Here is a 14,951-nt window from a genome sequence, read left to right on the forward strand (position 1 = left end):
CACAAAACACACTGATTTCACGAGGCGGCTAAACTATTCACAAGAAGTACAAAATGCATCCTATCAACGTTTTCAAGTCTTGCCCTTATTTTCGGATATACATGAACACCCTTACTGTATGTTATGCGAGATCAAGTCTCTTCCATTTTCATCAACGTTGAACAGAGATACTTCGGTTTCACTGAGGTCAAAGCTTGCCGCCACACTGACTCCAAACTTATGACTTGAGGCAATGTTGTTGTTACAGAAAAGGTGACCAAAGCGGGCGCACCTGGCGCCCTAGGCTCTCCGACTTTCAATGGCAACGCACCCCTAGCGCTCCGCAGTTACACATGAAATATGTTCACAGATCAGCAGATAGTGCTCAGAGATACAATGAGTGTGCATGCAGTGTGAGAAGCATACACAGACTGCCATGATGTGCAGGCAACATTAAAGCTGTCGTCAGCCAACTCACATATTGGATCATGGTGACATCTCTTTCCTAAAGGTGAGCTGGCAGTGCAATCTTGGTATACTGCAATTTAACGATATTCAATCTCTGCTGTTTTAGTTTACTCGCAAAATGGTTCCTGCTCGAGACGAAATTCATGAGCAAGTCATTCATACAAAATTATGTATGTATATATGAACAGCTATATTAAAGTAACTGTCATCATTATGTTGGTTGTGACATTCTGACCGACATTGGCCGACTTCAGTTGTCCGGTAAAGTTATTTTTACCAAGTCAGGTAAGTTAATTTTACCAAGTCCTTTTATTCAACATTTCGTTGACGTCATATGGAAGATCAAATACAACTTTGCAACTTTGTCATGTCGGACAAAAATTCCTCACTTTTGTCGGATGGCTTCTCATTTGTAATTCTATAAAGGTAGTTTTGGGGTTAACTACGGCTTTGAACCAACCCCTATCTGACAACAGAGCAGCGCAGTGACAATGACGTCTAGTTGTGTCATTCATCAAACTAAAGCAAACATACAACAAAAAACACATCGTGACAGTTCTGCAAATAGACTTGTCCCTGTCATTTACCTACGCCTGACATACTTTGTTTTCGATAATTTGATGCCTCGTTGATAACGGTTGGCTGTGATTTAAACAACGTCAACGTCGACGTAGTAAGCCAACGAATCAGAGCGATTGTCTTGCAATGTCGCCATGACCAGGTGATTTCACGGTGATCTTTATACAACCATTTTCAGTAATAGAGCGCGAAGCCCATGCAGTGAACTGCAATAAAACTGCTCACACTAATTAGTTTCAGCTGTAGCCGTGGCCACTTTGGTGTTGAACAAGGCTACTTGATACAGACAAAAAAACTGCTTGTACGAAGGCAAAACTAGCTCTGTCTGAGGCTCGGGTTGTAAATGAGAGTTTACGATTGGCAGCCTGTGTTCAAGATTAAGATACAATGTAACAATACCATGCACTGGTCCATGTACAAATCTTTTTTATTTCAACTTCCCCAGACAAACTGTCTGCATGGGACATACAATGTTGTCGACTTTGCCAGCTGGCTACAGCTGAAACTAATTAGTGTGAGCAGTTTTATTGCAGTTCACTGCAGTGGCTTCGCGCTCTATTACTGAAAATGGTTGTACTTCACAGCGTTGTCTTTCCCCTGAAAGCAGAGTATTTACGAAGAATGCAATGTATGTATGAACATTTTAGTATTTGTGTTATCTACAAGGAAGCGGTCCGATGGCACACTTACGTGTAGACTAGACCACTGCGTTTGGCTGTAGCTTTGCAGATGTAAACTTTACTATTTTGTATCTGGCTCAGACGAACCCTTTAAAACTTGTCTGTTTCGCGATCACACCGCGATCAGCGTGACAAAGTTTGCAGAAGTTTATTCTTTCAACTCAAATGGCTATAAGAGATTAGTAAGCTCACTGACATGGGGCAAGTCTAGCTATAGTGTCGAATTCGAGGCAGTAATTCAAAACGAAAGCTCAAGTCTTATTGGAGTAAAGTAAAAAACCACACATTCGTGCCGTAGATAGACTAAATTTCTTACAAGTCCAGACCAAAAATATCGTTTCTCTCGTAACAGAAGCGGCGAACCTTTTTTTAAGAATCATATACCCGATAATCTTGTCACAACGAATGTTGAGTATAAATTTCAACGCCGCGGAGAGGAACTGAAACAAACGATGAATATCATTTTAAACAAATTTACTGACTTTGCACTGAAAAGAGAATAGGTTTGTTGATAAAATGCTGATTAAAAATGAATAAGGAGCACCTTTCGTGGGTTACTCGCTGAACCCATTCATCACCAAAGTTTGAATCAAACTCTTCACTGTTTGCTCTGGTAGGGTTTGACAGATAATGAGGAAACTAGGGTAAAGGTTGAATACTTGGGAGTGAGCAGCATTCAGATTGTTAATACCACCTTTACATAAAGCTACTATTGACATTGATGACTTGAATTTCCTAACGGTCAACGGCAATAATGCAGATTTCATATATGGCCCTGTCACACCTTGACGATTTATGCCAATCCCCAGCGTATGGAAAATTTGGCGAATCTCGATTCCTGAGAACAAATTATTTTAATTTGTCTTGCCTAAGGCTGTACCATGCCGAAGTGCTCTCTGATGCACTTCAATGAATGAGTAGCTCCATTATTCAAGACTTAACAACATTTATATAAACCGGCCTGTTCGGCTACGACCTCTGTCCTAAGTGTTATTTGCAACAAGCCAAATGTCCTAATCAAGACTGTGTTGTGAAGAACGCTGTCCTTTGTACTTACAGATTAATGGCGATGCATGTATCATCGGTTATGAAGAACGGCATGAATGGCAGTTATTCAACATCTGTAAATACAATGATTCGTGTACCAGGCACGAACACACGACATGCCGTAGTACAGGCAGGCACAGCCATCGCAAAATTAGGCATTAAGCAGAGTCAGTTATTCTTCTCATTAGCGACTTTTATTTTATTTTCGATTATTTGGCATTTTAGTTTTGGCATTTTAGTTGATTTTAGTTGGATCTTGGATATAAATAATAAAATGTATATATATATATATATATATATATATATATATATATATATATATATATATATATATATAGACAAAAAACTGACAAATATATATATATATATTATATATATATATATATATATATATATATATATATATATATATATATATATATATATATATATATATATATATATATATATATACATTTACGTACATACACTTTCCGGAAGCATACTACTTTTATAATAATATGAGAGACGTAAAAATACCACATTCTGATACTCTGGTTCTCCTTTCAAAGAGGACAAGCAGTGCGTGTCAAAAACTGCTAAATATACACAGTTCAGAGGTGATTTGAGCTTACACATCGTTCTGGCTCCATCAATATTTGGCATACCATTCTATCATGGAAGTAAGCGCCTTTCATTTCGTGGGATCAAAATTGTATCAGCGAGTATGTTCATAACGCATACCTGTCGTTGCAAATATCGGCGTCACACAATGGTACGATAAAAAAACCAGGAAAGACAGATAAAAGTTGAAAAATATAATAATGAATATAATACTAAAATTTCAGCGCAATGTGTTGGTAGGTCATCTTTTACTTCTTCATATAATATGGACATTGGCGGGCAAGGAATTTGAAAAGGGAGCTTTAATTGACATTTTTGTCAAAATTCTTTGAAATGTGCTTGATTTTACCTCGTTTGATGAGTTTAGAATCATACGACGTATATTAGATAAAAAAATCAAGAGTAAAAAGAAACCCTGTAGTTGTTGGTGGGTTTATAAAGAATGATATCAAGTACTCAAAGTCGGTATGAAAAAAAGACATGAACAGTTTCAACCCAAACTCTTCTTGGCTTTGTTTTGGTCATGTGGAATGGGATTAGCAAAATTTATCGTACGTCATGAGTTGCATCGGTTAACGCTATTGTTGACCGCACTGGTTCGCATCCTTGCAATGAAATTTTCGCTTTAAATGTGTACATCTACGCAGCCTGCATTTACGAGTGAATTGAACAGCTACCGAAAGTTGACGTTGGCCCGCAATGGAATATAGAAGGCACAGACTGAGTATGACAAAAATGCTGGTGTTAGGCAAGAATCTTCGGAATCCTTACTAAATATTCCCTAGCGCCTGTTCGACTAATGACAGTTGGATACGAGATAACCTGTTAGATTACGGTACAGGTACCAGCTGTCACAGGTACTACTGTCGCTAAAATCCCGTTATTGGTTTTACTCGTGTTAGCTTGAACGGGATTTCTTTGAACAAACTAAAACAGCTTACCGTCACTGGTCATTTTTATCGCTTAAAAACTGGACTTTCGTCTCTTATATTGTAATATTTTACAAAGCTGGCAATATCACTGTTTTTGATCCCGTTGTTACTTCAGCTCACAGCAATTTTATTCAATTCCAAAGTCGTCAACTCCAAGTTTAAAAGTTTTCGGTAGCCTGCTATAGACTCTATTCAGAGTCATTGATTTACGTCAGTAAAATAAAGGAATTTCACCAAGTTACAACGTATTATGTGGAACGCTCTGAGTAAAATGAAAGTAATACGATCCCATGCAATCGTCACCGAGTTACCTTGAACGCGTCCTGTGTATGAGGTGAACTTTTTTCAGTGCATTTGCGCATGCATGGAGTATTTAAGCAATAAAGCACACCCAGCGATGGTATACCACGAGATTTTGACCATCAATATACTGGTATGATATAATGATCAATACTAGTATTTTTCTTTACTTAGGGTGCGCCACACTACTATCCGACACACGAGCAGAGGATAACTTAAGAAACGTTATGGGAGCCTTAATTAAATTGAGAAGAAGGAAACATGTTTTTGCGGTATCAATCTTAATGTTTGGATTCTACACTCTCTTCCAAAGCTTGTTTGATGATATTAACATTGGTGATACCGTGGTACACAGAAAGCAGACACTGTGTGCCGAACTTATACGGGGACGCGTTCAAAACTCTACAGCTGTAGACAACCTCGTTGCGTTTGCGAGGAAGCGCATCCTTTCAGACCAGGCGATGTCAGAGATGGCAGCAGGTTGTGATAAATTTGTAAGGACATCGGAATACCTTGGCAGACCTGTGACGGACGAAGAGAAGGATTTCCCGCTAGCATTTAGTATCATGGTACATACGTCGGCTTATCAAGTGGAACTGTTGTTGAGAGCTATCTACAGACCTCACAATGTATACTGCATTCACGTTGATCGCAAGGCACCACCAGCACTTCACTTCGCAATGCAAGCCATCGTCGACTGCTTCAGTAATGTCTTTATTGCTTCGCGCCTCTATGATGTGTATTGGGGATCGATCAACCTGGTGTATGCAGAACGCCAATGCCAACGAGACTTGCTACAATCGGACAATCAATGGAAATACGTTGTTAATCTCGCAGGGTCAGAATTTCCACTCAAGACAAACCTGGAGATCGTTAGAATTCTAAAAGCATTTGATAACCGGAATGATGTCGTCACTTCGGCCAAAAAGTTCCCAGAAAGAACCGAATTCAGATATCTTACCATCAACCAGAAAATAAAGAAAACTTCACAGAGAAAAACCGAACCGGTCCCGGGAGGGATAACAATTCACAAGGGTGGCTTACAAACCGCCCTCACACGACAATTTGTGGAATTCTTGCACCACAGCAAAATAGCGCGGGACTTTCTCGTGTGGTTAAACGACACAGGGATTCCAGACGAAACGTATTACCAGAGTTTAGCCTCGCTGCCCGAAGCCCCGGGGGGACCAGGAGAGAACGGTTCTGAGGCAATGGTGGCAAGGGCTAAATTGTGGCGTGGTATGCCATCCTGTCAGGGCAAGTTCGTCCACGACGTATGCATCTTCACCTGGCGGGATCTACCCTGGATCACGAGGCAACCTCACCTGTTTGTCAATAAATTCAACATACATTACGACGGCCTCGCACTTGAATGTCTTTCAGAACTGCTTCGTGACAGGACTTATCAACCAATTGAGTTAAACATCAGATACTATCAAAAATTTGCAAAGACAAGATCCTGGAAAGCGTTCGACGAATCAGAAACATGGAGAAGCAATTAACTTTTCGCTGTGTCTATATGGTATATGCACAATGAGAGGGCAGAAATCAAAAGTCTTCATCGTTTAATATCAGACATCGTTCTGCGAAGTTACTGGCTAAAGAATCTCCCAACCAACTGAACCTGCTACCACTCAAGCATGATAGTGCAACGACCGGTAATGAGAAAAGTTCATTTTCCGAAGTCAAACCTATGTAGAATGGTCCGAGTCGCGCTGGGGAATTACCGAAGAAACAAGTGCGACCACTTTGTTGATTGAAGATGGTCCTCCTTTCAGAGTAGTGATTGTGTATAAGCTTACGTATTAGCATAGTCAGTAGAAGAGAATCTTTCTATATTATTACCTTTCCAATAGTCGGTGCACAGAACGCGGGGTACATACCGATAAAAAAGCCTAAAAAATCCCACATCACATTACTATACAGAATTTATATGTTGTTGTCGCTATCCTTATAAGGCCTGTTTCGTCATTTATTCAGAAATATGAACAACGATACACCAGCATTTCTGCCAACTCAGAGCATATACAGATGCAATACCACTGATTACATCAGAGACATGGCTCCTCTGCAGTTTCACATGTGAACTCTAACGGGACTACCTGAAACGAGCACCATGAATACGTGACTTGACTGCTAGAGTGGCCAATGGGACAGATTTTATATACAGCACCTCTATCATCTGGTTGTATGATGTTCTGATAGTTAAAGACTTAAACTTTTGTTCAGTCTTTCCTCGGTGTAACTTTCAGCCATTTTCTTACCAAATCAAGGTTAGAAATCAGGGTTCAGAATTCGCAAGCAGTGCGAAATCTCCAATCACTGTACAAAAACGGCAATTTTATACTTGTGTTTATATTCTGCCAGTGTTGCTCACATGTATATGCACACACGCACACACACACACAGACACACACACACACACACACACACACACACACACACGGTGAAACTTGAATGTGAAAGAAATCGGCTTGCAGCTCGCTCAAAATGGAAGAATATAGACGTAATTTTATTGTAAAACTCATTTAAATATTGTCGTTTGCACAACTTACACAACTTTCCAAGCCATTGGTGAAAAGTTCTTGGTGTTTAATTAAATACTTTATATTGACTTTCTCGTATTTTAAATTAGTATTAACAAGCCAAGATTTCAACTGTGAACGCCAGCACCAAATAGATTCTCTTCGCTGCAATGCAGTCTACACTTTGTACTTACTTGTCAATAATTTATTTTGGGGGCGGATAGAAACATGGATCACTGGTCCCATAACGCTTTAGCCTACCCATCATTGATAGTATTTCTTTTGTAAACTACACTTGACCTTAGGACTGACAACACTGACTTTGTACTCCTACGCTTAAAATATCACCAATCGCCATGCGCAAATATTTACTTAAAATGAAGCATATCAGAACGAACACTAAAGTAGCACCTTGTCGCTGATTTTGTGATAAACAGGCTGAATCATCCCAATGCACCTGCTCTAGCAGAGTTAAGGGCCCTCATTCAGACTTTCCGCTGACCTATGAAATCTTTTATCACAGATGAAAATATATAATACTAAGAAGATGGCACGTTGTAGCTAATCGCCGCCGACAAACTCGATTTCTAACATTTTATAAAACATCTATTTAAAATTTCCTGTTTTCACGCAAATGGGGGCGTAGGGTCGTGTGCTTTACACGTTCTTTACAGACCAAACACCTACAGTCAGATCCTGAACACTATACCGCAATGAGCCAGGCGCACATCTACAAAAAGGGATGTGACCTCAACGTGTGTGGCGCCTGAGCAACGTCGAAATTTTAGGAAAAAACGTTATCCAAAAGCGTGTCACTGTGTTCAGGTGCTGATCAGTCTGGGCCTACAAAGATGCGATATTTTTTAGAGACCTTTTGTCACGGTTAGGCCTACATTTGGCAATGCTGTTTGCACAATCCCTCCGCTTGTGACGGCGAAAGGGCATATACGCAGGTATAATGAAAAGCTGATCCTATCATACATTTTAAAGAAACACATTCTAAAGCTGCCAAATGAGGAAAAAACATTACGAAATGAAAACGTTGTTTGAGGGACTCAAAGTTACTTGTCCTGGCATTCAGTCAAATCTGATATCCTGGCAGTCGTATTTTGGCCAGGATTTACTCATCACATGCCATGCGTTTTGGGATAAAAGTTCTTCCCATATAAGAAATAAACACAAAACACTTGCTATGTAAAGTGATACAATGACAGTGTTTTTATTTCAGGCAGTTTACATATTTGTGTCCTTACTTACCTTTGGAATTAATCTGCGTGGAACACTTTTCATGATGTTAATCATAACAGTTTCAATGAAGTTAAGTTGTAAACTTCTTGCATAAGTTTCTATGTACGGACAATTGCAATATATTCTGAAACACAGGAGTATTGTCAGTTCATATCTGGTTTTCTGTAGGCCGCACTTCATGGAATGGACTTTGACGTGGTCTCTGACCGTGTTCTAGTTTTTAACATATCAATTGTATCATTTTCAAGGGCACTTCAAGTACGTCAGACCCTCTCTGTCTGCCCAAACTAATGAACCTGACAAATTACAGTTAATGATTTCATACCTATCGGAAATCTACGCCCCTTCAGTGAAATTTGCAGAATAATCATATCAACACAACGTCCACCTATATGTTGCTCGGTTGACCTCTGCCATTTTGAATTGATGGAAGAAGTATTTTTGGAGATTGAAGGTCACGTGCATACCATGGATGCAATGACGACGATGAAAATGCGTTCTAATCAATCAATCAATCAATCAATCAATCAATTCAACTTTATTCATCCCTTAAGGGCAATTCAGATTGGCGGACAACACACAAAATATCACAGTAAATCGAAACAAGACTAAAACTAAAACATAGTGACAACACACAACGACCGTTAAGATACATCATTTAAAAACCGCACAGCGGTAGGAATAAAGGAATTCTTGAGCCGGTTTGTCTTGCAAACTGGACACTTAAAACGTCTTCCCGAAGGAAGCAGTTGGAATTCTGAATTTAAAATATGCTCTGATGAATTTAAAATGGAACGTGCTTTCCTCAGACACTGTTGCTTGTAAAATGACAAAATGCTCCTCTGTGGTGCGCCGATAATCTTTGAACTTAAAGTGACAACATTTCCTATGGGATTCTTGTGTTTTAAACTTAAATTCTGGAACAGCAGATAAATGAGAAAGTTATGATGCTTTCGATAAAATACTTATAAAGAGAGATAAAATTGTCTTGTTCACTGAAAAGGATTCCAATTTCCGTAAAAAATACATTCGTTGTTTCCCCTTCTTTAAAATCGCTTCAGAATTCGCATCCCACCTCAATTTATCATCAAAAATCGAGCCAAGATATGTGTAAATATGAACAATTTCAACTTCCTGATCATGAATAATGCTCTCCACAGGTTTGTGTTTTTGTCTCCTGAAGTCAAAAACGATTTCCTTGGTTTTGACTACGTTCAGATTAAGGTATGAATTGTCACACCAATTAACAAATTCGTCTAGGACGGGACCATGTTGTTCATCAGGCCCTACAAGAAGCGAGAGGAGAGCCGAGTCATCTGCAAATTTTACAATGTGGCGACCTTCGTAGTTACTTCTACAGTCATCTGTATAGAGGATATAGAGCAGAGGAGACAAAACACAACCCTGTGGAGAACCGGTAGATGTTTGTAAAGAATCAGACAGCCGGCCATTAACAAGCACACGCTGAGACCAGGTGGTTTTTTTTTATATTTCGCTTACTGGAACAAGTTCGCCACATTCAAGAGTTGTCAGAGGTATTATGTTCAACGTCTGAGGGCGCTAGACTGTAGGCTTTACATAGCCAGTCCGGGTCAGCTCCAAAATTGGAGACGCTATACCATAATATTTTCCCCCTCTCATTAGCCAATCAGCGGCCAGCGCGCCATCAGTAAAAATTGTGTTTCCTGGCAACCTCCACATGCGTCCTTCGTTACGTACGCCATACTGTGTCGAACTCCCGCGCCGTATTCTGTCACAATGTCGAACAGTTGTGCGGCCACTCTGTCAAAACACAATTTCAAAATCGCGTACCAGTTTATTCTGGCTAAGACAACCAAACCCCATATATCGCTGTGATTCCTAGACTCTGGCTTGAAGTCCTGCGAAATATAAATCGTGTACCTACACAGATCGTTCAGAATACCCCGTTTGTATCGGAGATGGCAGCGATACAAATTCTACCGTATGGGGAACAGTTGTGTGGCCACTCTGTCAACACATTTTCAAAATCGCGTACCATTTTTAGTCTGCGTTTGACAACTACAAAACAGGTATCGTTTTAAAGCTCTGACATTGCTCTTCTTTCTTGCAAAATGTTATACGCGTACCTACACAAATAACCTTTATAACAGTATTTCTAATAGAGATGACGAACATCCACAAAATGATTCTCGGTACTTGAGCGAAATCGATAAACTGGGGGTAGAAATGAATCGTCAATATTTCGAATATTTGTTCACTAATCGGACTCCTTGTTGGACATGACCTTCTGCAGAATACGTGGATTATGTTGACTGTCGAAATTCGTCGAAATTCACAAGACAGGGGCTTAATAAGCGGCCCAAAACTGCCGATCACACTTGGTGGGTAATTTGTGACCCAGCGTGACCTGTACTTTATTAATGATGTAATCTGGTCGATGATTGGCTGAATGCCGGAATACATTATCATAATGAGTCTCCAATTTTGGAGCTGACCCGGACTGATAGCTTGTATCTGAGTTTATAAAATCCTCGAACACTTTACTACTAAACAGCGAGCCTCTCCCGGGCCCATCACAATGTAGTCTCGCATGCCAGACCTCGAAACCTGCGTGCGGCGCGAGCGGCGAGGCCGGGAGCAGCGAGTATCCGCAGGTTAGGGACGATTCAGAATTTACTTCCAGGGGGGGGGGGGTGGAGGATTTTCTATTTTCTCGGTGATTTTTTTCCATGGCCCCCCTAGTAAATTATAGAAAAAATCTATGGCCCCCCCTCATCTTTCCTGTTTTTTTCCATGGCCCCCCCCCCTAATATATACATGCATGCTTATACATTATAGACATATCCAGTCTAACAAGTTGCAGGAACTGTAGTGGACATTTAATCGATGATATAACAAATCATTTCAGGGTTATATGACTATAAAAAGAATGATTTGCAGGGACTGCAAGTGGCACACTTTTGGAAAGGGTAGCAATAAACATATCTGGTTGTAAATTTCTGAAGAAAAGTTAATTACTAAATATGAATACTTTTTTCGTTATGTCTCACTGATACATATGATGCACACAAAGACAAGCAAAGATGTCAGTTAGAAATGGTGAACAGAAAATCAGAGGCGCAGATAATTGGCAAAGTGATATATATCTTGAAGTTTAATGGTACATCTCATTTGCAGATATCCAGATATTTCTGGAAAGTGAGATGTACATGTACATGCACACGTTCAGCATACATTTTCATTTGATGATGCTGAATATTTGCAGACTCACGGTGAAAGTTTTAAGCATTAGGAATTAAAATTGGTGAAAGCCAACTTGTTTTAATTTTCTCTTTTTTTCTAATTTGTTGTCATAAAACCAAGTTGCTGCCACTGAAAGCAACAATGCTGAGGAATATTTTAGAACATTTCTTGAACAAAACACCTTATCCAAAACATGAATTCACATGTTATTCTGCTCATTCCATTCACAATCCAATGTTCATATTAAAATGCAGATAACCCTGTGTAAGTCAAAATTCACATTTTGTGAGCAGTATTTTTCAAAATTGACAGAGCATTCATATTTCAAATTTTTTTAACAAACTTTAATTTTAAAATAGTCATGATGCGCATGTTTTCAGATGACACGAAACAATACATGTTAATTTGTTTTTTTGCCTTTTCTGCCAGCCGCCACTGTGAAATCTTTGATTATACATATCAGAACGAATGGGACACAAAAGTATTAGCATCAATACACAATGTGTAAGCCTATCCACATTTTTCCTAGCCTCATACACACTGAGATCACTTCTTGGACTACAGCAAATTTCTTGTGTACACAATATTTCAACAATCCGACACCATAGCATTGGTGCAGTGCCACATGATCTTCTGGATGCACATACAGGATTATTGGAAAATGAACCCTTTTGTAAATTTTCACCATATATTTTTGACAGTAATACGTAATATTTTTATTTTCAACATTAAAACCTATTCGTTGAAAAGCACCTTGAAGATGAGACGGCCATAAATTTATTTTCAAAAAAGTTTATAGTAGATGTAAGCACTGTAAAAAGTTATGTAGAACATTTAAAAAATTTAGAAAGGGTAAAATTGATGAGAATGAAACATAGAAAAAAGGAGCAGAAAAGAAGAGTAGCAGTAGCAGTAGTTTACTCAAAGGATGAAGTGGGTGTATATTTTGGGGTAAAAAACCTCAATTTTTGTATTAATGATAAAAATTAATTTAAGTCGAAAACTAGACAGTATTTTCTGAAATGTAATATTTCACTTGAAAGGATAGTATTCATGTAGAAAAAAACAACTATTATACTTGGCATTATCCATCTTCATTTTAAAATTGTAGGAGTTTAAAGACTGACACTCTAATAATTGATTAAAATCATTATCAGCAAAATTAAAATGCCTCTTATTCAAAATGCCTCTTATTCAAAATGTAAGAGCTTTATTGCCAAACAAAACCAATTGATAGTTGTTGTGTTATATAGCATTTAAAAAACAATGTGAAATTTCAGAAAATTTGACCCAGCCGGAGTGGAGTTAAATTCGTTGGAAATTTTGAAATTGGGAGGCAAAAGAAGCCAAGAAATCAGGTGATTTGCATACATTTGCATAAATTAACACTTCTTTATCATGCAACTTTCAACTGCTTTACAAGCTACAAGGTAAACCCAACCTTAAAAAGACATTTGCTGTAATTTTTAGCATTTGTTCCATGTTCATCTCTGTGTATCAGCATTTGTTTGTTATTCTATCACTACATAGAACACCCAATGCTGTATTTAGCAACATACCAGTGTGAACATAAATGACCATTGTTATTGTTGATAAATGAATTCTAGTCTGGACTTGATCTGAGATCTCTTTTCAACAAAAACAACCCTGACTGTTCACTGTATGGTTTGTATTGACACGCTAAATACTGGACATTTCATAACGCTTCAGGGAGGAGAACAAGATACTGCAGTAGATGCATAAAACAAACCACTGTGAATATTACCGAATTTGGCAGCTAAAGGAGTTTAACTAAACATGTTGAGTTTATCTGTCACCCAGGTAGCGTCTACGGTTCTCTTTTGTAGAGATCAGAAATTCTGGGCAAATATTGAATTGATGTTTTTTTTCCTTGGCCCCCCCTAAAAGATTGTGGTATTTTTGTCTGGCCCCCCCCCTAAATTTTCTTGGGAAAAATGGGTGGCCCCCCTGAAAATCCTCCACCCCCCCCTGGAAGTAAATTCTGAATCGTCCCTTACTAGGTCTGGCTAGAACCGACGTGCTATATATACTGCCAATAGAATGCTTCAAAAATCGGCTTGGATGAAAGAGTACATCTGTTGTTATCCATGAATGTAGGTGGAGCGTCTAAAAATAGCCTTTTGAATTTGACTGAATGATCGTGTCATTCATCCAGAAATGTTTCATTCGAAGTAAACTGCCGTACGTTGACCTCAGACAGTACGGCTTCATGAAATCACGGTTACGCTATCCCCAGTGACCATGATGAAAAAAATCTGCAAAAATGATCTATGCCGTTGAAGAAAGTGGTGATGGACAGTCTGAAACCGAAGCAGGAGGTAGCCATGCCAGATTATCTGGAAGGAGACGACGTTTCCGTGAATTTGCCGACAAAATATGGCCAATCTCTAATTTTAAGATTGCTCCGGCCTTGCTTCAATGCTTGCGATTGCATTTTGTTGATCGTCGACATCCTCTATGGAGTTTGCTTTTTCATTTTGCTCCGTTCAAACGAAGCTCAGATTTTGGCCCAATTCAACTGCCGAAGAGCTGGTGGTAAATGGCCTAACAAATAAATTCTCGCCGTAGATTTTTGCTCGAGCGTTTTTTCGGCACAGATATGTGAAACGTGGTGGACACGAGTACGAGTACAGTGAAAATGCGTTATGGCCGTCTGTACGCGGTGGTCCAAAGTTACTTATTAGCATAGGAAAGACAGCCCACTTTTGACGTCATCACATTCCTGAGCAGTTGGTTCTTGCCAGACCTCGTAACCTGCGGTTAGGGACGAACCATTAGATCTTGGGAGGGGGGGGTGGTCAAAAACAGAAAAAAAAAATTTTCAGAGCAGAAAGTTAGGAAAAAAAAAATCTTCAGACTAGTTTGCAAAATAAAAAAAAATAAATAAGAAGACAAAGGCGTAAAAAAAAAATCTGCAAAAGTCTTTAAAATTTTGAATTTTTTTAGATTTTACCGACAGAAAGCAACTTTCTGTATTTTTTAGTACATCCTCCAGGCACATTTTTAATTTTAATTTATACATTTAGAGTGACTGTATCCCTTATACTGGAAGTTGTGATTATCTTATCTTTTCATGACTTTTGTATTCTGATCACTTGAAAATTATGAAATTATAGAGCCTGTTTTCTACTTGTTTCCTGCGTACAAACCAAGCAGGTACACTAGGTAAAACATTGAAACTATGGTATGGTTGTCAAGACAGAAAGTTGTATTTGCCTTTTAAGATCAAGGTAAACAGATGTAGGCCACATCAGTTTCATTTTTTTCACGGCATTTTATTGCAATGATGAATGCAAGAATGGGTGAACAAGTAGAAACACGTCAATGATAAAACAACATATCAA

At 38.9% G+C, this 14,951-nt stretch overlaps 1 protein-coding gene across 1 annotated transcript; it reads left to right on the top strand.

Moving 5' to 3' along the window:
- Positions 1-4,872: 4,872 nt before the first annotated feature.
- On the top strand, positions 4,873-6,090 carry LOC139134225 (beta-1,3-galactosyl-O-glycosyl-glycoprotein beta-1,6-N-acetylglucosaminyltransferase-like). Its single transcript, XM_070701138.1, has one exon. It carries the CDS (start codon positions 4,873-4,875, stop codon positions 6,088-6,090), a length of 1,218 nt encoding a protein of 405 aa, XP_070557239.1.
- The last annotated feature ends 8,861 nt before the right edge of the window (positions 6,091-14,951 follow it).

The sequence above is a fragment of the Ptychodera flava genome, chromosome 6 (assembly GCF_041260155.1).
Source record: "Ptychodera flava strain L36383 chromosome 6, AS_Pfla_20210202, whole genome shotgun sequence".
Lineage (NCBI taxonomy): Eukaryota > Metazoa > Hemichordata > Enteropneusta > Ptychoderidae > Ptychodera > Ptychodera flava.

Coding starts and splice junctions, on each gene's coding strand:
- LOC139134225 (XM_070701138.1), top strand. CDS start 4,873: ATGTTTGGATTCTACACTCTCTTCCAAAGCTTGTTTGATGATATTAAC.